We start from the raw sequence: 27,952 nt of genomic DNA, 5'->3' as shown, positions 1-27,952 counted from the left end.
TTATTGAAAGATGTCAGACTAGTCAATCAAAACTACCGATGAGTTTGTTAAGAAAAGTTTATCTGAACAACCATGACGATGCTTTAAGCCTCGTCACGTTATAGAAAAACCTTGCGCGAGAGTCATTCCGGTGATGGCGATGCGCCTGTCGGGAAACTCGCATGAACAATGGCCCCAGATTATCTTCAATGTAATATTGCAGGAACCTCTAAGCTTTCGGCGTTTTCCCTCAAGGATCGTCGCTGCTAGGACTAAGACTTTGGAAAAAAGCTTAATAAGCATCGACATAAAGTTTCTACGGCCTACTCTTCTATGCCTGACTTTATCCTTGTCCTTTGCTGTGGTGTTTTGCCTTGGTCGGTAATTAAAAGCCACGTCTAGCTATTAGGGCACGGCGAAAGGAAAAAAAATGCATTTATGGGCTCCTATCTATCCATAGCTGTTGGGAACAGTGGGGGTAGCAATCTGGGTTAGGCGTATAAAGCGCCTTCTCCAGCTGTCCTTTTTGTTTCTTTGTGAATGCAAAAAAAAAGATACTAATAGTAGCAGTAGTAGTATAACTACTACCATTACTACTCTAATACTACTACTACTAACTACTGCTTATACTACTAATAACTAGTACAATAACAATAAAAACACGACCTGCCTACGTCGGTCAATATTTTCTTAACTGTTTCTTCTAGCCTCAATTAAGCGCAGTTACATTAAAAAAGCTGGAAGGTAAACGAAACAAACAAAGGCGGCAGGTGATGCCACAATTACTGGCCACCCAACACAGGGCACGACCACGAGCTGTTATGGCGATATTAGGTGTGATCAAGATGGTACGTCACCTGGCAGTAACACTATATAAAAGACCAGAAAGATATGACCCTCAGTGAAATTCACATGGGTAAATACGCAAAGGCATTTGGATTTTGGGCACTTAAACGCAAATGTAGCGTAAACTTGGTGATTTCATTCACGAGTACGTCTGCGGATAATTCAATTGCGGAATAATTGTTTCAAAATTTTGAAAATCTTTCGACAACAAATAATTTCACACCTTTCAATCTTTAAAAAAAGAACCTACCTGTGTCAAATTTCCATTTATTTATTTTTTGCTTTTTTCTAGTTTTTTACTCTTTGTTGACACAAAATTATTGAGTGAATATGATGTTCAATATTTTAGCATTATTCCCACAACATCAAACACATATTCATCAAACAAAACCACTATTGGTTTTTGGAAAGTCGCTGAATGATCTTCCGTAGAGGTTTTTCTATCTCCTCAAGCCTTTCTTCTAGCATCTGAAAAAAAAAACCATTATCTCATTACATGTTCGTTCGAGACACCTTTGTTCAATAGGCATCAATTATTTACCCAATAGCTCCTTTAATATCATACTGGATTACTGGACTCCTAATTGACTCGACAGGTGTGAAACCACTTAATACTGGCCTACGTGTTTAGTACGGGCTCGCGCAGGGTAAGAAAAAAAAAACAAAGTCACGTTGTCCTTATCTCAATTGGTGATTTTCCACACCTATGCACGACATAATAAATCAGAACGTTTGTTTTACGCTTTTACACAGAGTTTATATCTAGAGGTCATACACTGGGTGTACATAAACATACATGAACACCTAATTGCAGCTCACGCTGCAATCATCTGGACTGTCAAAAGGATGCAAGACTACACATATAGGTAGCAACAGATATCAATGCATAACAATATTACGAGCAGTGGTGCCACTTCTTTTTCGTTGCATATAACTTAACTGAGACAAAAAGTTCGGCGGCCTGTTACATTCCTCTAACACGTGAAAGCCTTCTGCACACTTCGTAATGCAATAAGTAATACGATTGAAGGGGTCAGACTTCTTGAAAGACGTAACGAGCCGTAGTGCGAAGTACACCTGTGGCAAGCCGTTGTCTGCGTGCTTCGGTCTCCTGTCTACGCTGCCTTCTCGCATCGTCGCGTTGCTGCTTTCGTAGTTCGGCGTCTTCGACTCGTTTTCGACGCTTAGTTGGGGCTTCGCACTCACGAATTAGGGGGGTCGGACTCGCTCCAACGACGTTTCTCTTCGACTTCACGTTGCATCCTCTCTGCACGGAAAAGCAGCACTCGCTGTCGAACGCCGTGCTCCCGCTTCTTCGCAGGTCGCACATCGTTTCTCGTTTGGAGAGCATCCTCGGCCGTAGCGTACTTCCCAGGGGGGTAGGCAATGCGTTATGGATGGTTCGGATGCTTGTTTTGAGCTTGTTCTTTATTTAAACGTATGCTCCTCTGTGTGTTTCTTGCGTGTTTTCGATGAATGTGTGAGCCGTTGCAATTTTGCTTACTTACTGGGGTATGAGCCATTGCTGCTGATGATAATTTTTGCACTACTCGAATAGGCGCCGCCTTAAGGAGGTATGAGCCATTGAAACGAGCCACTTCATGCTCTCGCCTTAAATAAGTTGATACATTTTGCTTTGAGATAGCTAAAGTTGTCGTGACAACTCTCCAGTAAATTTTAAATAACGTAGGAATTTTTGTTAACTATAACATATGCTAACGGGGCGAAAATCACCTACGGTAGCGCTTTATACATGTAGCTTCCGCGCAAGTGAGGAATAAACAGTAAATGTATCAGCAGGTGTGCAGGGCTTCTGATTTTCTACTCTATCTGGAAAACTAGTAAAAAGGGTAACGAGCAAGGTAAAATTTTGAGTTTTTTATTCGAACTCTGTGGTTAACAATAAGGGATGATCAAAAAAACAACAAAGGTGACCTGATTTTCCAAGGCCGAAAAGTTAGGGCTCCTTGTACCGCATTATTCCTTCTGATTTTGTAATTCCCGGCACTTGTGAAAGCCGAACAAAATTCTTTGAAACGCGCTTGACCGAATGTGTTTAACACGACGATAACACTTGCTTGATCTTTATGAAGGTTTACTTCCGATTCGGAGCGCCCGTGTAACGTTCTAGACGCAATGCTCCCTCTCCAGACCATTCGTCGTAGGTCAACTGATAGACGTCTTCTCCGTGATCCATTTGGAATTTTTGTGCACTATTGATTTGTCCGAACGTTGCGAGAAGCACAATCGGTGCTTTCGTATTACCGCGAACGAGCCCAGCCACTCTTATGTTTACGCCTGTCGTCGCTAGCACGTCATGTAAGCCTCGCAAGACTACCGCGTTGTGCATGAGACACAAGCAGCTCGTGAGCACCATCGAAGCTAATGCAACCATTGCTTCTTCATGGTTACCGAGCCCGCAAAACGTACGTCATATGTTGGCCCCTTGCTTTGATACCATCCGTCCTATAGCAGCCATTTTGAAGCATGTTTCTTAAATTTAGTGTTGCTAAGATGTCACTAATTTTCCTGTCGTCTCACTGAAAAATGTCATTGATCACTCAACAAAAAACATTTGTCGCTACAGAGACAAGAAAGCGAGAAAGTCGCTAAATCTAGCGACAAAATTGATAAAGTTACAACACTGTTCAGAAGTATAATAGCAAAAAAAGCGTCATTTTAGATTATTATAATACCATGATTATTCATATCAGTGAGAGCACGCAAGCAGACATGCAGTCGAAGAGCCGAGACAAAGGAGTCGTTTTCTCGTTCGCTAAGAGATCTTTCCTGTCAGCGATTGGATTGTTAAATTGTTTTATGAAAGAGTGAATTGCTAATATTGCTTAGCTGCTTAGCTGAATTCACGAGTCTATGTTCCATGATGTAACAGGAGTTCGTGTCCACTGCAGGATGAAGGCGTCGCCAGCGTTTACTTGCTTCAGCAAAGGTCATGTACTGCTTGCAAGTTTTCTCATTTCATCATATCCTCTTAACCTCTCTGCTGTTTTCCGTTGGGTTTCATTTTGCTTGGCACACGTCCGATTGCTCAAATAGACCACCAGTAATCTGCTCCACACCACGCATCAGCTGCCAAATCAAATTTACACCTAAAGACAGTAAATTAACATCCTTCGAGGTTTCATAACTTGAAGATAAACCGTTAGTGTTCTAATGAAAACTTTAACTGCGTGTTCGCCACGAAGCCTTGAACACTTCAACTTGTGGTGCAGTGCTTTTCTAGCACCGAGGCTCTGCCGCTGTTACCACACGCAAGGGCAGCTGGCCGACAGCGGCGAGGCGTTCAAATGGCCACGTGGGCCCCCACAGATTCGCGAGATGGTTCGCAAAACACTGTGGGGCTTAATTCTTCAAGCAGCTGGGCTTTGCCACCAGGCTGCTCTACGCGCACTGGCAATGATGGTATGAGGGGCAGGTTGACAAACACTTTCGAGGAAGTTACTACTAAAAGGAACTACAGACAACTTTTATGTAGCCACTGTGTCGCATACTGAGAATAGTCGCCTTCCTTTTCTGCGTCTATCCTGTCTCCCTGTTATGTTACTCCCACTGCTGACTATCGTATACAGGTGTCAGTAGCCCAAGGTATAGACAGTTTCAGTGCGGTGAGCAGTTGTTACTTCGCTCCCGTCTTAGTTCTTTTTATTTTATTTATGTAATAACAAGCAATAGTTTCTACTACCACTGAGTAAAGACATCTACGTATAGTTGGCCACAAATGTTCTCAGTACACAAATTTCGTGCATTCGGTAAATTTGTTTGTTCAACCCGCCCAGAAGTTCTACGTTTAGCTCTTTTTATTCATAAAGATATCTTTTACACCCCGACTCCCATTGACGCTATATCCAGAGCCATGTCACTGCTTTGCTTTTGTCCACAGGTTACTGCATGCTTAAACTGAATTCTAGGCTCTGTTCGCAGAGATCGCGGAAATTTAGATTTCTTGTTTCTTCTGTTCTTCTTTTTTTGTCGCGAATCCCGTGGCCCATACAGCTTTGTGATCGATTGTGCATACGGCCCCGTGTTATATGTGTGGACGTTACCGGGAATTCGTTCGTATTTTCAGAGCTTGTGCGTGAAGTATGCTTTTGCGTAGACTCTTGCTGAAGAAGTTATGTCCGCTGAGAAAAATATGAGCAGGGTTACAACCACTGATGTTTCTTATTTCGCGCATTGTGTATCAAATATTTACTGAAATAAGCACATATGTAAACTCTCACATTGGTTTTGTAAAACAATGCGAATATTGAACATTTGGAGCACCAATTTTCTATCGTTCTTTTTTATTCTTGGCAGGTAATACAGGATTTATGAAGACATAGATTATATAAGGAAGTATGATTAACTTCTTGGATTGTCATGTACATGTATGAGTCAAAAATAGAAACAAAACATGTTCAATATGTTACATGCTTACCGCACTTTCATACAGTAAGAATAAAGCAGGAATGCAAGGCCTAGTTGTAATTCAGCGATACCGCGGAATATATACACACACCATAATCCTGCGCAATCTGCTAGTTGTTGCTGTGGAATAGATATTCTGTCATTGTGAATTTCATTTTTGTTATTTTAGGCACACACACAATGCTCGCATAGTGCTCAAGCATTCTCTTGCTCTTTGTTTTTTTTATATTTCCTTTGTGCTAAGGCGCCCAATACATTAGGATTGGCGTGTCAACTTAACGCTCATTCACTTAGTTCGGTTCTTGCCTCCTTACAGAACCTAAAATATTTAGTTCAATTTTATTTTCCAAAAACTTCTCAAATTAAGGCTGGGAAGCCTCATTAATTTACCTTTATATCTTGGAGAAATTTATATACCACGCGATTTATTTTAACCTCAATAGATTTTTTAAATCGCCTGCAGCATTTAGCACAAATCTACTATTGACATAGAATACCCCAGGAATTAAAGCTTACGTACACTTGAAATCATCACACGTGTTTCACTAATTACCAGTTATCCATAATGAAATTGTCAATTAATTTCTTTAACACATATACTGATAAATACCAATTGTAGCCAGTGATTTCACAAGGCACATCCACATGCAACAAATTTTGAGCCTAGCACGAGTTTTGAGATAAGCACCGTCACACTTACCGTAAAAGTGCAATGTTCTTGCAGTAACATTTTTAATAAAACGCCTTTTTGTGCGTTGAAACTCTAAAATTCCTAGAACACCCTTGCATTGCTTCGCAAACATTAGGAATGCATATCAGAAAGCTGGTATAGTCCTCATAACTCGTTAAAATTTGATTTCACCGTAAAAGTCACCGGCTACAATTCGTACATTGGAACATGTGGCGTGTAATAACTATTTTAAAAATCAACTACCAAATTTTTATTACCCAAATATTTACTTTAGTTCTTGTGCAATATGTGTCTGCCTCTAACTGTAGTCTAACTCACGAAGTAGAATTGGGCTACACGTCCTGGGCAATATTTAAAGATCCCTTGGCAACAAAATATAATACCGGGTATATTGAAATCAGCCTGTAAGGAATTATTCGTATGCAAAATTTTCTGCATAAAGTGTTTTTTCTCCACGCAGTTCTTCTAACTGTTCGGTAGCAACGCTACGCCGTCCATAAATATTGAATGCTAGCTTCGACGTAGTAGTTCTGCGGAAACCCGCAAGGTGGAGAGAAGCAATGAATAAAGGGAAAATGAGACATCCACCCGTTCGTAGCAATTACTACAAAGGAAACCCATACGGGTTCCTCGAAAGAAAAGCCTCATAGTTGAAGAAAAATTCGTCCTGGTCCGGGACGAATTTTTCCTGGTCCCGGACCAGGACGAATTTTTCTTCAACTATGAGGCTTTTCTTTCGAGGAACCCGTATGGGTTTCCTTTGTAGCAATTGCTACGAACGGGTGGATGTCTCATTTTCCCTTTATTCAATGCTAGCTTTGTATTCTTTCTTTGGGAAACATCTCGGAGAATGTCTTAACTCAGCCACATGTTAAGCAATACCTTAATACGAGACGAGGTAACCGGGGCCATGGGATAATAACCCCTGGTTGGTGGACAAGATGCATCTCAACTCACTTGTATTTTAGCCTTAAGTCCTTGGATTTCATCATCTACTTTCTCGTCTTCACTCCTGCCATCCTCTTCTTCCTTAACCCTAAACCATGAAAAAATAGAGGAGAGCTTTCACGTTTGCATTTTTTTACCATGATCTAGAATTGCAGTAGCAACGTTGAAAAAGAAAGCTTAGAGTGTTGTCTCACAACCACATTAAAATGTCAAAACAAGCCTTGAAAAATCTCATTTATTCAGAAAGCAACGTAAGTTTGGCAATGCGTACTTTATATCTACGAGCGGCAATTCAAAGATGCATAGGATTGCATAGTGACAGCCAATACGAAATAGTAGGCTTCATCACAAAGGTATTCACCGTAGTTTCAACGTAGAATGTGCTACATTCGCTAACTATTTTCTACTTAAATGTCGAACAGCTTCTTTGATTCTATCATTGTACATCGTGGTGACTTCATTCCCACCAAAATCCCATGTCAGGTTCTAGGCCAGTCGTTTGAAACGTTGGTCAAACTCAAAGGCTCAGGCCCACTGACCTGAGCTTTGAATCCTCGTCCCTCTGCCTGCTTAGTAAACCAGTTCAGAGTCATTAAAGTTTGTTTCATTAGGGATAATAGGCTAAAGGTGCTAGTGTTTGAAGAAACCTATCGTTTGGTCTCACTTCCTTGGTAAAATGATTGCTACTGATAACAGTGTATAACCTAACACGCTCTCATATTAGAACTATTCTAAAAATCCTGCTTTTGATAAATATCATGTTAATAAAACAATTGTGAACAACATTTTTAGCAGCGCAATTGTACTCAACAGCAAAGAGAACATTAAGAAAGGCCAACAGCTGGTCGGCGTTTCTAGAATTCGCTTCCTGTCCCACAGTTTAATACAGCTCCTCCTCCGCTGTTCAAATAAATTATCTGAAGTAGCGGAAATTATTAATGCGGCAAATAATCTAATGTGCGGCGTGTAAGCGTGAACACTTACCCAAGCTTTCCTGCGCCTTCATCGCAGTGCTCTGTGACGCATAGCCCGTTGTAGTGTGGCGCGAAATCTTTCTCTGGCACTGCTTTATTGTAGTTTTCGCATTCCCTGGTACGGATTTGGCTGGTTTTCTCCTGCTCCCGCTAAAACAAGGAAAAAAAGCCAGTTTTATTAACCTCAGTATACCGTATCTACAGTACGGGCTCTAACCTCTTGCATGAAATGTGTGGCATAATCTTCAGCTTGAAACCCTCTGCCTACAGCTTGCCACAGTATGCAGAATTGAGTACTCAAAACCTGAAGCCAAATGTATTACTGTTTTTTTACTACAAATAGCATTATTAGCGTACTTCATCCATTTCGAGTCTGTCTGTCTGTCTGTCTGTCTGTCTGTCTGTCTGTCTGTCTGTCTGTCTGTCTGTCCGTCCGTCCGTCCGTCCGTCCGTCCGTCCGTCCGTCCGTCCGTCCGTCCGTCCGTCCGTCCTCTAGAGCTGTCTCCGTAGCACAAGTAATATACTTGCTTGCGCCACGAGGTATGTGCACGTGGTCGTGATGCAATGGGGTTGTTCCATCACCGTCATGCGAGCTTGGGGACGTTCCTCTCGGCATGCCGTCGCCGTCAACATTTACCTGGACTGAGTGGCACAATTTGACTAGATGCTTGCGCCACTAGGCAACAGCTCGTGGTGGTGATGCCATCCTGGCCGCTGCATCGTCGTAATTGCAGCTTTTTCATCCAATTCCCATCACACCATCGTCGTCACGCATCGTCGCCACACAGCTGGTCATGCCGTCATTGTCGCGCTGTCATTTCATCATTATCACCACTTTAGGTGACGTCATCTCATTGTTGTATTGTCGTCGTCTTCGCCTTCGTACCGCCTTCGCCATTCTATCAAAGTTATTTTTTTCCTCCTTCTATTGTAATCATACTGTCGTAATTCAATCGTGATTATACCGCCCCCGTATTGTCTTCCCGAGACCGTCGCTATCATGCACCCTCTATCAGACTGCCGTCGTCATGCCATTGTCGTCTAACCAACTTCGTCATCCGTCTATAGTCACGTCGTCATCGCCAGGCCATCGTTGTCATACAGCTTTTACGATACAGTCATCGTGACCACATTGTCATTACACCCTCATCATCATAGCATTGTCCTCATACCGTGGTAAGAACATCGTTGGCATTTCACCATCGTCATACAAAGTCGTCGTCATGTACTTGGGCACACCACCGTTTTCATGCATTTGCCGTCGTAAATCGCCCTTACTGTAACTTTGACATCCGATTCTCGTCATCCTGCGACGTCAGCCATAGTCGTCGCACAGTTTTTGTCATACCACTGATATCGTGTCGTCATCGACACGCTGCCACGTCATTTCTTTATCGTCATCACTTCACTAACGCCATCGCATCGTCTCAATTCGTCGTCGTCATACCCCCTTCGTCGATAGGTCGGACGTCACTCCTTACTCGTCATTCTATCGTAATCATGCTGACGTCCTTCAATCGTGATTATGCCACCACTGTAATGCAATCGCAGTCATTGTGTCGTTGTCAGACAGACGCTATCATGACTGCGTTTAAAGCCTTCGTCGCTATGCCACCGAGGGCTGGCCATCATCATCATTCCAGCTACTTCATCCGGTTGCCGTCCTACCGAAATTTCTTCAGGTAAATCTTTAACTAATTGTTTTACAGTACATTAATTTTAAGTTTTAGTGAGTCAGTTTGCAAGGCTTGTCAAGTTGAAGCAAAGTCTCGGGAAGGAAGCAAGGAAAAGCTTTATTGCTCTATTTGCAGCTTTCAGCGGCTAACTGAGGTCTTCATGGTTTGCTGAAGTCTCCGTCGTCTTGAGTGGTCGGCGCCCCTATTCGAGAGCACCGCTGAGCCTGGCCACTTTGAGAGCGTTTTGCACCAATCCTTTTTGGACTGTGAGCACGCCGCTGGTGAGTTGGCCCTCCCACTGTTCCGCACTGGGTTTTTTTTCTTTGTGGAATGAGAAGTTGTTTCTGAACTCCCATGTGATGTGATATAGTGTTGGGATGGCCCAACACCATGGGCATGTGTCCCACTATTGACAGGGAAACATTTTATGTAGGATGTGTAGACTGGAGAATGTTCCTGTCTGCAGCCTTCGCCAGCCGACTGCTTCGCGTTGTGTTAAAGATGGGTGGGGTGGTGCATATATTATCCTTTTGGCTCTGTGATGGTTTAGTATTTCCGCCTACGTTGGTTCCACCGTCATAGTGGTATCCGGGTCCATTGACTGTCCCACTCGGTATGTAAGCTCGCGAGCTAGACTGTTGGCCCTCTGGTTACCCTCTATTCCGGTGTGACCCGGCACCCAGAAAATCGTATGCAGTATGTTTTCGTTTGGAAGCCCTGCCTCGAAAAGGATTCGCAGCGCCCCTTTGTTGATTTTACCTGCCGTGTAGTTATTCTGCATGCTTCTTTGGAGTCTGTCAGTATTATCAAGGATCTGTTTCTACGGTAACCCTCCACCGCTGCTAGAGCCACAGCTGCTTCTTCCCCCTCTGTTACCGTACAGCTCCTTAGGGTTGCGCTGCTTATCAGCTCTCCCGTGTGATCCATAGTCACTGCCGCCACTCTATGTTCATTGGTGTTGTGGTCCCACGGGTATAGGGCTGCATCCGTGTATACCACATTGTTTTTAGTGGCTAGGTGTTTTTCTACGTATTCTGCTCGCGCCTGTCTTCTGGCTGCATGCAGATTCGGGTCCATATTCCTCGGTAGGGGGCTAGCTTTCAGTGTCTGGCGAAAAGAGTCTGGTAAGTCAGCCATCCTATCCTTCGTTGCTTCTATCTTTCTATAGACTAATCTTTTAAGGAGAGGCCTGCCGGTGGTTGACTGCTGGAGCCTTAACAGCTGCGCACCCAGTTGTGCGTCCTTGCGCTCCTCAAATGTGTTGTGAATACCTAGGTTGAGTAGCTTGTCGTTCGACGTGTTCCTGGGCAGATGAAACGCCGTCTTGTATGCTTTCGTGATGAGAGCCTCGGCTTGTTCTCTCTCTTGCTCGGGATAGCACCGATATTTAGATATCAAACATCAAATTTGCAGTAGTGGCACTTCGTCTTACTCATTGACCTTTTTAACAATAGGCCGATTTATTCAGCGAACCGCGAAAACAAAGAGGACTATAATGTGTTTTGTCACGCACCTTGCCAATGGGCACATTGAAACTGGTGTCTTCCCGAGAATTCGTTCAAAGCGGAAAGACGTTACGAGCTTACTACTCATAATTCATCAGTTGCAATATTTGCAGTAATTAGTTTAAATTTTAATTAATTAAATTTTGTAGTTATTAAATTACGCATTTCACGTTTTTTGTGCAAGCGCAGTAGACCTCTCCACCCACGTCAGGGATAAAAACAGCTCTATCTGCCCAACGTCGTATATTAGAATGGTCTATAAACAAGTAAACGCACAAATTACATTGAGGGAGCGTCTAATACCATACCTTTCTGTCGCTTTGCTTCAAATGCTGCTCGCTACAAAGAGACCTCAAAGGCTTGCTGCCCAGTGTGTTGCCAGGATCTTCCTGCGGTGAGTCAAGGGAGTCGTCTTCGGTAAACTGCAAGGAGGGCGAGCGCCTTATGACACTTAATCTTACCATTAAACTGCAAATAAAATCTTACAAACTGACACACATTACTTCTTAACACAACATTACTAGCAACTATATTATTATTCAAGGGGAAGAAATAAGTACTGTAACGAAGAAAATATACGCAGCAACACAGCGAGCGTTTCCTGCAATTTCATTTTGACCATTAGACCTTCGAGAAATAGGTGAAAATTACAATCAGCATATGATTGTAAACAGAAATGCTGTACGAGTACCATATACAATCAATAGGTAAACATGAATTGGCAACCTGAAGCAGTGGCTTAGCGACTAGGGTGTTGCGCTGCTAGGCACGAGGTCGTGGGATCAAAGCCCGGACACGGCGGCCGCATTTCGATTGGGGTGAAATGCAAAAAAAAACTCCCATGTGGCATGCCGTGCGGGCACGTTAAACATCCCCGTGGTGGTCACAATTATACCGGAGTGCCCCACTACGGTATACCTCATGATTAAGTCGTGGATATGGCAAACAAAAGCCCCAGAAGTCAATTATATTCAAAGCTCTATTTGCAAGTCTTGCTTAGCCCAGGGTTGTTTTATTGAACTTTCTTTCCAGATTCAAATACTCGTTCACGTAACACGCTTTCATCTTGGCGCTGCACATACCACTATTGAAGGCGGCTGGTCAATCGCAAAGAGCTCTTATGCAACAAAGGCGTTGTAGTACGGTCCCTTATCTTTCTGGCACTTTTGCATATAGCTGTTTGGTTTTCAAGCTTTGTAGTGGAAGCCATTACAATCAAGCGCTTTGGAGCCTCTTGCCATGCATTTTGTTCCTACGTTTATTAACCCAAAATGAATGAAAAAGAGTACTTTTAATTCTGACTCTGCATTATGTACATAAAAGGAATGAAGTACTGTAACAAATATCTGCAGGTAGTAAGACAACCACTGATAAAACAGGGCACGTGCACGCGCACAATAATTTTTCGCGTACTTTCCCTTAAATTTCTGTGTACGAAACATTAAAGTGTTTAGGCTAACTTGAAAGGCATGCATAAAGTAATGTTTTTCTGGAGATTGCACAAAAAAAGCCGACTTTGTTTTTTCAAGACTTCGTGCTTGATAATTTCACAAAAACGCATTTGTGCCTATTGTATGGTTTCTCTATCTGTTGTCTATCAAAAAAAAATTTCGCGTTTCAAGTTATTAGATGTATGGCTTTACGTTTACGGTAAAGCTCTCAAGGTTAACGTGAAATTCTTAGCACGCAATAATAATAGCGTGCACTTACCTTGAGCTCCACCTGTCGTTGTAAAGATAAACATTTTATGATTATGTCCTGAGCTAGTTTTCCGTCCCTTTGTTTAGCCTTTCAGCTACAATTGTTGTAAAATTACGTAGCATGAATATTTTGGCGGGCCGAAATACGAAGTTAGAAAAAAGTACTGTTTATGTATCGCAAACATTTACCATTTTAGGAGTGAATAAATATTTAATTATCCGGTTATATCGCCTTGAAGAAAGGTTTCTGCGTACTTCTGCGGCCTCTGTGTATCTGTTAAGTATAAAAAAATATATCACACAAATGTGCTCCTTTATACGTTAACTTCTGCCTAACGTCTAACATGCACGTGTTTTGTTTTTTTCTAGCAGTCCCAGCGATCATATGAATTTATGGGACAAAGAGAGCTCTTATAAGAGGCTATCGTTTTAATCCTACAAATAAGTCGTTTTTCAACTTTATCTGGCTCGCTAGCTCAGGCTCGAAACATTTGTAAAATATGCATGCCTGAACATGCACATGCATGCCGACTAGAGCAACAACGAATGTGTCATCTTTGTGAGAAAAAATGAAGCTCATGTTTGCTGAGCTAAACAAAGAGCCGCGACACCGATTATATAGCTTTTTATGCGTCGATGGGAATATCATTGCTGCGTTTCGAGTAATTTGTCAGCGTCCGTACCGTTTTAGTGCACCCGGCAGGTTGACGAAGTGCCGGCGCTTCCGACCTCAGCGATTCCTGCTCTCTACCATCCAAACTTTGGAGGTTCTTATCATGGTGATTCTTGCTGCCGCAGAATTCTGTTCCATTCTTCGTTCATCGAAACAAGAAAAAAAAAGGCGAAAGAAGAGATTAGTATACTTCGCAGTAAAGGTAGTGAACAGTTATACGGCACATTGCAGATGTACATAGACAAAAAAAATGATGTTACTAAATCGTATCGCAAATATTCAGACCTGAACACATAATTTGTAATCCAAAGATCTATACGAGTTCGTAATCCATATGGCAAATAGTCATGTTTTTAACTTATAGTGGTCCATCGTATTGTTGAAAGAATACAGGCCGATGTGCAGAAAATCACTTTACCAAAGGGACCTTCTATTTCCATAATGACTAGACATACTAGCACCACTCGAATTTTTATTCTCTGTTTATGAATGATCAGATACGACCACGACTTAAAAGTTACGCTTTTATTGTACGCTTTGACCACTTGTACGGTGTGTGTAACTATAGAGTCTTGCTTACGTACGCAAGCGGAAGCAAAATATCGAGCCCATCACGCAGGCAGGTTCGAATAATTTATATTTAATTTATATTCGTCGTTTCTGCACTGACACCTCATCTTCGCCAATTGAAAATACTTCATTCGCTCCCATCCACTCAATGAAGGCTTGTATGGCTGGAGAGAAATGCACAGGTCAGCTACCATGGAATGTATGCTTATTCTCCTCACTAGAATTTCTGTATAGGCAGTCTTCGCAAACGACCAGGTTCACAAAGAGAGACGTTTATTTCTATTCGCCCGGTTTCATTCGCAAATTCCCTTAAGCAGCGCAGATCACGTGCCCTTCATAATTAAAACATTTATCGCAGTTATATCGCTCGTTTAGTTCCTTTGTAAAGACGATGTGCGCAAAGCTAGAGAGGCTAGATCTTATGTAAGCTTTATTTGTTTGATAGATATTAGGTATTCTTGAACGTAAGCAAGCATTTCGTTTCATTCATTTTCTATTCTTCGTCTCCTGCTTTCACACACTCAAAATCAAGCGCTCTCAGTCCCCAATTTCGTCTTGCGTAGCGCACAGTATGTCCTATATATAACTTACCTGAGGCGCCGACTTAGCTGTCGCACTGGATTTTTCAACAATAAATTCTGAGTGCGTCACTTCAATGTGTGTCTGGAAATAAATTATATAGGCTTCAGATTCAAGCTTAAAAACATTTAGCTTAGCCAGTGCTAAGTTTATAGTAGCAAAGACATTTTTTCTCAGCGATCACTGTGTGAATTTGATGAGGGTTATTGGGTTTAGAGCAATATAAAATTCAGCAGCTGTAGGCAATAGATTCTTCAAACTTAGGCTACATATTTTCTAAGGAAATAAATTCTCTAATGTTATATACACCGTCCTAAATTCAGCACCAATTTGTAAGTAGAACTTTTACAAAGCCCTCGTAAACATAACAAGAGATTTAAGCATGTTGTGAACTCATATAGCTAATTTATTCGCTTTACAAGTTCAAACATATACTCTACGTAAGCAACCTTAAAACAGAACAGACCACATGCCACACAAAGCTCGAACTAGCACCTGTTCATATCTTGCTTCAAAGTGCATCTTTTAACTGTTTAAAACAAGCAACTGTCATATTTTTTAAATCTAACTTCCTGCCCCAATTATAGTGCTGCTCCCAAATTACGACACGTAATCATGTAAATTTACTCATGGCTGCTACTAAAATAAAAGTAATGTATAACTAGCCCAAGATTGCTCCCTGTTGGGCTAGCTGTTTCGTTATCAATCAAGATCACAATCAGCGCAAGATGCCGATAAAAATGTGGTTAGAAAGACGTTGACAAGGCAAACCTCGTCTCTCTTGCATAAAAAGCAGCTTTTTCTCTTCGTGTTTCTAACCTTCTCTTCATCTTCATTTCGCTCTCGTTAATCTCTTATGACTAAATGGCCTACCATGTTTCTATCTACGAAGAAAACTTGAGTCCTATAACGTAAATTTATTTGATTCTTGTTTTATTCAATCTCGTGACTTCAGTCTTACGCAGCCGCCGACGCATGGGTGCTGTCCTATAATGTATTTTTTACTTCATAATTGATTTATTGGTAAAAATACAGAAAATTACATGTGCGTAGTATACATAAATTCTCATAGTCCAAGACTGTATCGGGAGCTCCTGTTGAAGCCACTTATGATGGTATACAGCGGATCGGTCATCCCCCAAACGAAAGCAACGCAGACAAGGATTATTGTTTGGGGAGAAAATAAGCCCCGAAGGGGGTAAATTTTCTTTAGAGTGATGTGATCAGGCGTTTCTACTGCCTCTCACCACCCCTGCCTACACACTACTGCCGCCTCTTAGCATCATGTGGTTATAGTCAGCACAGACACAGCTACCACTAGTGATCATCCAATTACATTGTTGTATAGATAATTTACCACAAGAACATAATTATTCATGCAGTGAGGGGTTAATCCTAACTGCATGAATATGTATTTTGTTGTCGAAAGAAAGATGTGCTGATCGAACGCTCATCTTGGAATCTATGGGAAACGAAGCATTCAGGAAGCGGTTAATGAAACATCAAAAATTTGGCCGTTTCGTTCCTGCATCTTTGGCGTAAAGGAAACTGGTGCGCCCGCATTTCCTCCCTGTCACCCAAGTTGCAGAATGCGACACACGCGGCGCTCATCTCCAAAAGCAACCTAAGTGACAAGCGCTGACAACTTGATACAAAATTACATGTACGCCATCGAACTAAAGAAAGTTGTATAGATGCAATGGCCAGTTAGGTTCCCTTATTTCCTTGACGTTGAGCCGTTTTCCCTGTTTAATATGGCTGCCTTTCCCGCTCCCATATAACTGGTTTCAGGACGAAACCTGAACGTTCAGGACAAATATAATGGGTGGCCATGATATCGCTACATAGCCCAAGGTATATTTCCGCCGAAGAGAGGCCAGTCTGCTTTATCGCTTATGGCTAGGGGTTGGTTTCGCGAAATCTTACTCATTTCGCACTGGAATGTCCGACAACGCTCTCTGCAACGCTTGTCTTTGCGAGGAGACGATAGAACACATTCTGTGCGACTTTGCTGAATATAATGTTCAGAGACAGTCCCTGGCGTCCGTTCTAGCGCACCTTGACAATAGACCATTCTCCGTTGAAAAGATTTTCACATGTCGCCGACAGAAGACATCAAACCTGAAGGCGATGAAGAGACTACTTCGGTTTTTTTAGAGACGTGCCTGGACAAGCGGCTGTGACATTGCTGCCACGTGCCACGCAAGAGTGACGGACTGTAACTGACGATGCGTGTGCTGCGCTATGTGCTCTCTCTCTCTTCCCCATCTTTCATCCCCCCCATCCCACTCCCATGTGTAGGGTAGCGAACCGGTTGTGCTAAACTGGTTAACCGCCTTGCATTTCCTTCTCCACTTTTTCCTTCCTTCCTTCCTTAGCTTCAAACAACTACATTTCATTTTACAATTGGCTTAGCATTTACTTCCGCAGAGCAAAGTCGTTAGGCTACGAGCGGACTCTCCGATGGCTCGGCTCTGTTTCAGAGGCGAAGGGCGGGAGCACTGTGTTTCTGCAGGTGGACCTTGTTCGGTACTTGTAGGCTGTCACTGACTATAGTTGGCATTGGCAAGATAGAAGTATTCCGGCAATTGCGGTCTAATGGTTCGAGCATGGGGGTGCTGTTCTGAGAGACAGTGGTCTGATTCCACCTCTGGGCACGTAATTAATTTTTTTTGTCTGCATGAACTCTTCGACAAGATGGAAAGCGCACCCAGTATCCCCCAGCAGCCATGGTCGTGATATTCAGGGCAGGTTTGCAAGCAAAGTTTTCTTTTAAAGATAAACAAACCTTGGTTTAGGTCGCATATGCCCAAAGAAACGTACATTTTCTGTAGAAATGCATGGTTGCGTTTTAAACAGTTTCCGCGTGTCGTATATAATACACTATGCCGGTAGCGACATGTTTTGTGACCATAGAGAAAGGCATTGGAAGTGTAAAAAAAACCTGCAAGGATATGTCGGAGTCACTGAAAAGCCTTGAAACCTTGCTCTAAAATATGCCATGTATTTCTGGCATTTCCATCTAGTGCAAGTACGTTTAAAATTTAATAATGTCATCCTTAAGTGACTAATTCGTTGCCCCAATATCATGACCGTAACCTTTTATAAGAATTGCTTTTATATGGGCCTTTGCTACGCATTGTGCTCGGGAGCTCGATGCAAGCCAGAGGAATGTGTCATTTTTTTTCTTCGTTAAGGAGTATTTTTTGGTGCAGTTGTCATTAACTCTTGGGACACGACAGGCCCCAGTGTGTGTTCATTGTAACTGTACTAGTATTGATATTACATTCTGTAGTATAAATATCACAGCAATTAGTGCTTACCTCACTGAACAACCGGATTGTCCCCTTCGTTAAAAATGCTACTGTAAGCTGATGAACAGTGAACAATTAATCCGGTGCTATTGAGTGCCGGTTTCTTGTGCAAAATAGCTCACAATAATTTCTTTATTTACGAACTTTTTACGTATATTGTGACGAGCCACCGCTATGCATCATCGAGAAGGTAAACACGCACGAAGGTTTTCACAATTACGGTCACAACGGGTTTCAATGATAGACACAACACAAATTCCGGTGGATATTTATAATGCTCTTTCTATTAGTTCGTAATGAAATTTCATAAATTATTCTATCGATGTGATACACCACATGCTGGAAGGTTTAGCTATGAGCTAGAACAAGACTGCTAAAGAGGTCAGCAAAGAAAATGCAATCGCACCGCAATGAGAGACAAGTCCCTTAAGGCTGAGCAACCTGGACATTCGATGAGGATGTCTTTGTACACCTTGTAATAGTAGCTTCCTGATTTTGCCTGCAAAAGAAAGAAAGAAAGTTGACGCAGGTTTTGCGGTAATTAGCAAGAAATTGGGTTGCTTCAAACAAACTTCTAGTGATAATGCAATAAGGCTTTAGGGAGCAAGCACAATTTAAATAGGAAGTCAGGATCGTTTTGTTTTTTATTCGTCATCATAATTCGAAAACTATAAGGGTAACATACCGATAATCTTTCGTTGTCTTTTTTTATTAATGTCTAGCCACACATCATCGAGCAACGAGTGGCACTACTACATATGGCCTGACTAAGGAGAGGCCGTGAAACCTGCCGCGCTAGGGACTTGGGCGGCAGGGCACTTTCGGCTGCAGTAAAGGGATACGGACACAAAATCTGAACATTTTACGAAAATACTGGAAATGGGTCCTCAGTGTGCGAGTACACTGAAAACAAGTAGTCATTTGGCTCATTTTTCAGCGGATGGCTTTATTTTTGGCGTTTTTGTGAGCACGCGCAACGCCGCCCGGCCCAAGCGAGTTGGAAGGCGTGACGTCACGACACACTCGTCGGATAGCCAACCGGCCGGCCGCGGTGATTCGAGGCGCGCCGCCATCGCGAGCATCCATTCAGGTTCTGGTGCCTCTGCCAGCGATGAGTACACGTCTGAAGACCACGACCGTTCCAGCTTGGCAAGAAATGTAACCGATGGCGGTTCCGAGTCTTCCTCGTCAAGCGGCGAATAAGAGCAGGCGGCCTGGAACGTGCCGGTCAGGCAGACCGGGCAGCAATATGGTGGGCTTTTTTTTAATTTTCTAGTAAGCTTGAAGTGGCAGCGGAAGCAGTTCGTAAGGTTATGTTACGCAGGATGCAAAATTCATAGTTTCGTGACCCACATTGAGGCAGAGAGGTAGCTATTACGGCTGAATCGTAGGTAGCGTCGCTCGTCGCTTTGTGCTTACCTACGCTGTCGGCTTTCGACCGCTGCACACTTCGTTTCTGCGTGACGAGGCACGGCATGTGTAGAATTTTCCAGCCGTTTCATAGCCCTGCGTTTACGGCTACTCTCCCATTCACGCCATTAGAAGCCATTTACTGGTTGAACTCGTTGACATGGGCGGCTGCGCTAGAGACCCGTCGACCAGATCACTTAGCTACATCGATTCTGTGGCCATAGAGAAAGGAAAGACTTTGGCTGTAACATTTACTAGGGAAATGCTGTGTGAACAATCAAGTCAGGAAACCCGACGAATGATCATGCAGAGACCTATGAAAATCCCTTTTTTTCCTTCAGGTTGAAAAGCAACGTGTGAAAAGGCAATGTAGATAAATGTGCTGCGCATATTAAATTACTAAACACGCATGCTCTTGTCTGGCCTTCATTCACAGGCTGTGTATTGTATATGAATATGTAATGCCTTATTATTTGCTGTCATGTTAAGTTAAGAGAGAGGTGGTGTCTTTATTGATAACCGAATCGGTTTGCATTGCTGACTTCCCGGCATTCCGTACTCCATTGAATTCAGCCATATGGTGGATTCCACTTTCTTGCAATGCTTTGTTGGCTACCTTTGTCTATCACTGAATTTGCATGATTTCCTTTGGATGCCACCCATGATATTGTACCTGATACGCCGTCGACCACACCTTGAGCTACACAGAGCCGTTAGACTTTGCAGCAACGCCGCGGCTTTGTTATGCGCTCTGAAGACGGCCTTAACTAGCTTTTATAGGCAGTGCGCCTGCTTCCTTTCGCAGGTTCGGCGCTTTTAGCGCGTTTGCGTCATTTTTCATGAATAGCATGCTAGACGATTCACCAGGCAAGCTTCGATGCTGTGAGAAATGGGTTGATTCGTTTCACTCTTCAATAGCCGACTTCTTACTTCTCTTTTCCCGCTTTGCCGCATTACGCCCTTCGAAACTGAAGAAGACACAAGTTCATGACATTCTAGCTATCATACATGTTCGCCCCCAAACGCCAATTCGGATAAGCTACCGTGCATGCAACTGCAGGAATTGCTCATTTTGTGTGCAAAAACGTAAAAGAAGGTGCAATATTTTCATTTCCTGAAAATCCCTTTTGCTGAAATATTGTCTGCCGTATACATTCATTTGATTTTAATGCTCCCGGAATCGACTCGACGTTTCTCTCATTTTTTGATCATGGTAATGCATTAAACAGGAAATTTGTTGAATTATCGTTATCTCTTGGCTTAAAGCAGGTCGTTCACAGTCCCACACGTGGTGACGCAGTACTGGATTTGATTTTTCTCAGACCCGCCGTGGTTGCTCAGTGGCTATGGTGTTGGGCTGCTGAGCACGAGGTCGCGGGATCGAATCCCGGCCACGGCGGCCGCATTTTGATGGGGGCGAAATGCGAAAACACCCGTGTGCTTAGATTTAGGTGCACGTTAAAGAACCCCAGGTGGTCAAAATTTCCGGAGTCCTCCACTACGGCGTGCCTCATAATCAGAAAGTGGTTTTGGCACGTAAAACCCCAAATATTATTATTATTATTTTTCTCAGCACTGATTTTGCCAAGACGGGTTACAAGTACGAAATAATTGATGGTATCTCGGATCACAATGCTGTTTTTCTATCTGTAAACCGGCCAATCCATAACCAAAGTTTTACGCTGTCCACGTTTCGAGACTTTTCCAGAGCTGATGACGTCCGTGTCACGGATGAACTATCCAATAATTTCGAAGCATTTTTGGCACTTGGACTATCTAGTGACGTTGATGCGCTCGTGGCGTGTTTTGAAAGCATAGTAAAATCATGTATATATCGATTCGTTCCTTTGAAAACTAAGAAAAAAAACATTAACCTTCCCTGGATGAACCGAGAACTGCTGCACTCATCGCGACGTGCTGGTAGACTTCGCACTAAACGCTCGAATAATCCTGAGGCATGCGTTTTGTACGCTCAGGTAAAAAATGAACTCCAGAAAAAAACCACCTCGGCCAAAAATTTCTTCTATCATGTTCAGTTGCCGAAACTGCTCAAGTCTAACCCCCGTAAATTCTGGTCTTTCATATCTCCTGGCTCTTCTTCTTCCACATCTTTTAAACTCAACAACAGTGTTGTTAACGATCCACTAGAGATTTCAGAAGCGTTTAATACATATTTTCAGTCAGTATTCGCCTCGCATGATTCCAGTAGTTCAACATTTGCAACTAACGATTCATATGCAATTGATGATATCAACATTAGCCTAGAAGGTGTTTTGAATCTCATACTAAACTTAGATACTAAAAAGCCAGCCGGCCCTGATGGAATTCCGAATTCCTTTTTAGTACGATTCTCGCAATGGACATCTAAATATCTGTTTATTATATGTCAGAAGTCCCTTAATAGTGGCGTTGTGCCTTCTTCCTGGAAAAGAGCTAAAGTACTACCTTTATATAAATCTGGTGACAGGCAGCTTTTATCTAACTATAGGCCCATTTCTTTAACTGCAACCTCATGTAAAATACTAGAACACATAATCTATAAGCATATAATACTGTTCCTTGAAAATAATAACCTATTGAACAGCTTTCAGCACGGCTTCAGGCGTGGTTTTAGTACTGTAACACAACTTACGGAGTTCACTCATGACCTTTCCCATTACATCGACTTAGGTAATCAGATTGACACCATTTTCATTGACTTTAGCAAAGCTTTTGACACTGTACTACATTCTAAATTGCTTTTGAAACTCCATAATATTCTAAATAACCTTCAGTTAGTGTCTTGGATTTCCAGTTTCCTTTCTTTGCGTTCCCAATTCGTGTGCTATGATTCTGCGGATTCGTCGGTAGTCGATGTCACCTCAGGAGTCCCACAGGGATCCATACTTGGCCCTCTACTATTCTTATTGTTCATTAACGACCTTCCAGACCATGTTACTTCTAAAATACGCCTCTATGCAGATGATTGTAATATGTACAGCCCAGTTGACTCACTCGCTGATCATCAGCGCCTTAAAGATTCCTTTGTTTCATTTTGTGACTGGTGTGCGACTTGGAAAATGAGCATAAATTTTGACAAAACTGTTCTAATGTCTTTTACTCACAGACACATGCCCGTATGTTATGATTATATATGCAACGGTGTACCACTAACACGAGTTTTTCAATACAAATATTTATGCATCATTTTTACAGCCACCTTGTCTTGGTCTAAACATATAGATTACATTTGTAGTAAAGCGTTAAAAAAACTTGGTTACATCCGCCGGACGTTGTCTCCTGCTCCGAGGGACACTAAATTAGTAGCATATAAAACACTGATTCGCCCAATTTTAGAATATGCTTCCTCCGTATGGAGCCCATATAAACAATGTGAAATTAATTGTATTGAGTCTGTCCAGAGGAAGGCTATTCGTTTTGTTTACCGTCGCTTCGACCGAGACTTTTCACCGTCAGCTGCTCTTACGGAATTAAGCCTCCAGTTTCTTTCTAGGCGGCGGCACATAGAATCTCTGAAGATTTTCTATTCTTATAAGAACTCTCTTTGTCACCTATCAGATCCCTCCCTTTTAATGCCTGCTTGCCCGACTTCAACTAGAGCTTATCACGCCTCTAATATCAGACCACTCCATCCACGCACTAACGCTTTCAAATACAGTTTTTTTCCCCGCATGATTGAACAGTGGAATTTGTTACCTGCCGAAGTTCGTTTGTTACCGATTTCTCAATTTTTAAATGCTATTGCGGATGTATAGTTCCTTCAGATTTTTATATTTCGTTTGTTACCCATTTCTCAATTTTTCTAATGCTATTGCTGATGTATAGTTCCTTCACATCTTTATATTTCTATGTTCTTGTTTCTCCATATCATAATCAGTTTTCTTCGCATGTAAACCCACTCCTGCCATAGCCCTAACGGGCTGCAGTATGTATAAATAAAGAAATAAATAAATAATTAAATATTGTGCTTAATAAGTATAACAGCAGGTGCAGACCTCGTCAAGGGTTTGCTGCTGTTTGTACGCGTGCCTTCAATGTCTCCGAAACCGAAACTTCCAACGTGAATGTTCGTGCCCCCCCCACCCCTTCTTTGTCATACACCGACTAAAGTTCTGAAACTAAACAGAACACATACATCACCTGAAATTTTGTGGTCGTTTCTTGGTGGAAGGTACAAAAGTACTCTTCGCGTTCAATGAAGCAACCTTCGCACAGACAATGACCGCATCTTAGTGTGGCCCATTTCAGCGCGCAGAAGCCACAGTTTATGCATTGTTCGAGGCGTGAGGCGCTCCCTGCGTACAACTTGCACGGAACTTGATGGCCATTTTTCAGCTCCACTTTGACGGGAAGGCTGCAGTCAGAGAAAAAAGTAAAAAAAATATTAATAAGCTCAGCAGCTTCAAACAATCACGAACAGCAGCTTTATCACGCATGCAAATAGAAAAGCTACCTTATCAACCGCGCGCGCTATGATAAGCTGTATACTTCTAATTGTAATACTATTGAATCAAATCTCCTCGTACAGGATGTGCCAGCTAACGTTTTTCAAGCTGTGGAGTAGTCTTAGTTCAATATCTGCTGATGAACATTATGATGCGTAGTCATCAGTCTGCTTTTGACACCAGGATTAAATGTGCAGTTAAATATAGCATATTATTTGGAGAAGTATCTACTTCTTGAAATTATGGACGTCAAATATATAATGAGTATTGTTATTGCACCCTAAAATATCCCTTTCGGCAGTCTTACACGTGCTGTGTCCCCTCTAATTGCTTTTCTCGCACTTGTAGCGAGTGAACTAAGACACGTGACGTGCGATCACGTGTCCACGCTACACGATACCACTCAGTCTAGAAGTGACCTATTGTAACTCCGCTTCTAGCGTGTCTCGCACACTGGCTGGTGACTGCGCAGGATTCTCGCAATTTCAAGATAGTGCGAACAACGGGAGACCAGGGAAGAAGGACGCAGACTTACCGCTGGCCTCCCGTCGTGTGCGCCGTTTAAAAAATCTCAAGTACGGGCGCATCCTGCACGAACTCGGCCAAGCTTTCACTTGAGCAGCGTATAGGCTGCGACGGTCACAAAGACGCTCGATTTCAGCGCAAGCCAGCACGAACACCCACAAATCGCCGCTTCCACAGACGGCTTCTTAGTCGGGCAGTCAGCTGAGTTACTCAAAATATAGTTACACAAGAGCAAGCGCATGGAAACCTATTGGGTGGCATGTCTAAAGAAAACATAACAATTCTGCTATAAGAAGTCGCACCATAATTCGAAAATTAGAATTTTATTTTATATTTTATAATTAGCCGTTAGTGCACGAAGGGTTTCCAGATTGTAAAAAGAACGCATGAATGAACACGGCTGGTCGCAAGAACATATGTTGTACCTGCACTCTTTTTGTTAACCTCATGGCTAACGTTATCTGGGACGCCCCTGTATAACAGCGCCATATACTGCCCGTTCCATACGTAAGCATAGCTATAGCCACCGTCTTATTGACTATCTCTACAAATTGAAGTAACCACCCGTTCAAAGAGTCCTGTGGGCGTCTTGCTTCTGGTTCGCAATAACTGAAAAAAAACACAAGAAACGCATTTTAAGCTACAAAAAGTAACGAGACATATATGTTCTTGGTGTTGAAACAGATAAAGATTTGCATGGTTTCTATGCATCCTTTCGTAATAACTAAGCGCTCATGTGTAAGTCCTTCACGTCGAGTTCACGTTTACGTTTCTTTAGTTTCTAACTTAATCTTGAGCATAAAGCTCGACTGCAGTCTTGCACCCCAATGCATCGCGCGATTACTTTATCCTTCTAGTATAGGAAGATGTAAACATGCTTAATATATAAACACTTAAACACTTAATATATGCATGTATGGGCTATTTAAAATCACAGCACCTCAGGATATATGGGTACTGAGGCTTTAATTTATTTTCAAAGCAAGAAATGCTAACAGCTTCTGGAAGAAAGTACCCTATACAAGCAACTGTTTTGAACTGGAAGGCAGCACCTCTGACGAAGTGTAAATTCCTACTCCTCAATTCAAAGACGGCTCAACAAACTCTCGCGTCTGATGAGCGCATGCGTGGAGACAAGTTTTCCTAATCGCATTGATCGAAGGATCAGTTCCGCTAAAATTCCATAAAGGTTTGTGCACGTTAACTCTTTGGAGGATTGAAATGGATGTAAGCACCCCGCAATAAATTGTCACGAAACTGTTTTAAAATAAATTATACAAAAGCGCATCACAATAATCTCTCGTTCCTGAATGAGAAGCAGGAGATTTTGGAAACGATTATTCATCGCGAGGACAAAGCAGTACTATAGATATTTGAACTAAATCATAGGTTTGTAGGCAAAAACTGCAATTTGTAGACCCCAGGGCGCCGTAAAAAAATTCATAAATAATGTTTCTAAAAACTTTATACACTTTGCGAACTGAATTTCTGCCTCTAATTTAAAACGACCAAATTAAACTTCTCAGTCCAGTTTCAGAGCCACCTATACTTACAGAGACAAAGATTTGTACCTGTCTTATTTATTATGATGAGCTTTAGAATGCTTCAGCTTTGAAATGCTGGGCCATTCAGTGTTAGCGAAGAATGTAGACCACTTGCGTAATCAGTTTTCTACCCACAGCAGGCTCAAGTAACAAGATACGTAAAATATAACTCTTCTGCAGTATACTATGGGAAGTGTTCAGGAGAAGACAGGTAGAATTGCGGCACTAAAGACAACCAAAAGGGTAACGGAGAGAAGGAAAAGAAATTGGGGAAATAGTAGCATCATGCAGTATATGTATCCCACATATACACATACGCAATTGGCTAATTAAATGGCAATCTTTATGACAGTGTATTTTCTCCCCGACAGTTAATATATCTTAATGCCAACGGGGAGATAAACAGGACATAGTGATATCTCTTTGCCATTGTCTGCGACTCACGCTTGTTAGCACACGTTGCCACAATTATATATATATATATGTATATATATATATATATATACACAGATATATGTGTGTGTGTGTGTGTGTGTGTGTGTGTGTGTGTGTGTGTGTGTGTGTGTGTGTGTGTGTGTGTGTGTGTGTGTGCGAAATTTGATACGCAGCTATGCCTTAAAGACGCATTGTCCATCCCCTGGACACTGGCTTCTATCGTTTTCGAAGTTGAACTACAAACGACAATGGAACCATTTCAGCTCTATGCGCGTTGATAAATATCACCAAATTAGTCGTCTTGATGGCAGTGTGACATCATGGCATAAATTCTACTTCGCCTTACAGGATTATTTCTACACCAACACTAACGAATGCGTATTGAGAACAATTCTACTGATATTTTATCCAAGAAAAATGTCAGGAAAACGTTGACTCAGCTGCCCGTATCCACGTGTTTAAATGAGGAAGGCAGTTTGTCTGCAAACTAGACAAATATGATCCACGTACACGGAGATACTGATGTGTGCATATATTCGTGTAGTTTGATCACCGCGTTTTCAAGTTTCATTATACGGGGTGTGTTTTTTTTTAACATCACCAGCTTTTCAATGATTGCCTATTGCAGGTATCACAATTTTAACCCATTGCTTGCACGGCAAATCAAGGTGCTCAACTGAATAATTAACGTAATTACGCTCATTAACTTATAATTAACTTACGCCACATATTTCAATCTACGAATTGTAGCCGCTGAGTTCGCACGGAGTATCCATTTGGAACGAATTCTCTTGACAGCACAAGTTCCAAGATATTCATTTTCAATTTGTCCGTCTAAATGCATTGATGTTCCATTTGCTTTTGTGCTTCAATGCATAAAACTGTCGTTTCTTAAAAAACAAACGCATGGAGTCCGAATTCCGCAAACTTGGCAAAACTCGCCCAACAATTGAAAGTTCTAAACTGATCTTGCATCCACATTCATTCTATTATTATTATTATTATTATTATTATTATTATTATTATTATTATTATTATTATTATTATTATTATTATTATTATTCCGAAGGTGAAGTTGATGCGGTGAGTACCACATCAACTTGCCATTGATTTTCGCTACAAAAACCATTGCCACCTAAAGTCACCTCAGAAAAACTACGCAGTGGCTAACCACATCATGCTCGTAGAATAGATCAACAAACCAACGAACCTTCGGGGAGCCCCAGACATCTTGCAGCTGTGTCAAGCGACCAGGCAACTGCACCGGAAAGCCACCCTGATAAGCCGACGCGGCTTTCTACGTGCCGTGCGCACATGCACGATGTCGCGACAGAGTGGCATTTTTGCGATTTTGCAGCCGCGGTTCCGCGTCATAGCGGACGCGCCGCGAGCCCACTTCCCGCGCGGCGAACCCGCCTATCGGCTTCGCTATCAGCCTATTTTTCCCCCTTTAACACAGAGCAAGTTAAGTGGGGGCGAGGACTTGCCCACCTCCGAATGAATCTGGCGGTGGCTGCTGAACAGTATGTCGCTAAGACGCGCCGTGCCTAGCAATTGGCTTTTCTACCCCTTACATCCTCTATTCGGCGCACTTTGCAAGCGCGCTTTCTCCCCTTTCTTTTAATACTATTAGCAGTTGTTGAGGGCTTACCCCAGCTTGTGGCCCGTCTCCATCTCTCTATGCATATATGTGCGTGCCTAACCTCTTTC

At 42.3% G+C, this 27,952-nt stretch overlaps 1 protein-coding gene across 3 annotated transcripts; it reads right to left on the bottom strand.

Annotated features, from left to right (window-relative positions):
- Positions 1-16: 16 nt before the first annotated feature.
- LOC142563629 (uncharacterized) lies at positions 17-27,564 on the bottom strand. 3 transcript variants are annotated; one of them, XM_075674204.1, is made up of 10 exons: positions 27,453-27,564; positions 24,828-24,872; positions 23,434-23,647; positions 18,290-18,382; positions 14,582-14,653; positions 13,431-13,559; positions 11,356-11,436; positions 7,877-8,016; positions 6,902-6,980; positions 17-1,293 (listed from the first exon to the last, which is right to left on the bottom strand). In XM_075674204.1, the coding sequence occupies exons 1-10, from the start codon at positions 27,470-27,472 to the stop codon at positions 1,219-1,221; spliced, it is 948 nt and encodes a 315-aa protein (XP_075530319.1). In that variant the 5' UTR covers positions 27,473-27,564; the 3' UTR covers positions 17-1,218. The 3 variants fall into 3 exon arrangements, with proteins under 3 accessions (XP_075530319.1, XP_075530318.1, XP_075530320.1); XM_075674203.1 differs by having other exon boundaries at positions 18-1,293; positions 11,356-11,469; XM_075674205.1 differs by lacking the exon at positions 24,828-24,872 and having other exon boundaries at positions 18-1,293; positions 11,356-11,469.
- Positions 27,565-27,952: the final 388 nt, after the last annotated feature.

This window comes from Dermacentor variabilis, chromosome 11 (genome assembly GCF_050947875.1).
Source record: "Dermacentor variabilis isolate Ectoservices chromosome 11, ASM5094787v1, whole genome shotgun sequence".
NCBI classification, from domain to species: domain Eukaryota; kingdom Metazoa; phylum Arthropoda; class Arachnida; order Ixodida; family Ixodidae; genus Dermacentor; species Dermacentor variabilis.
Note: the sequence above shows the minus strand (reverse complement) of the source record. Positions and strands in the feature narration are given on the sequence as shown.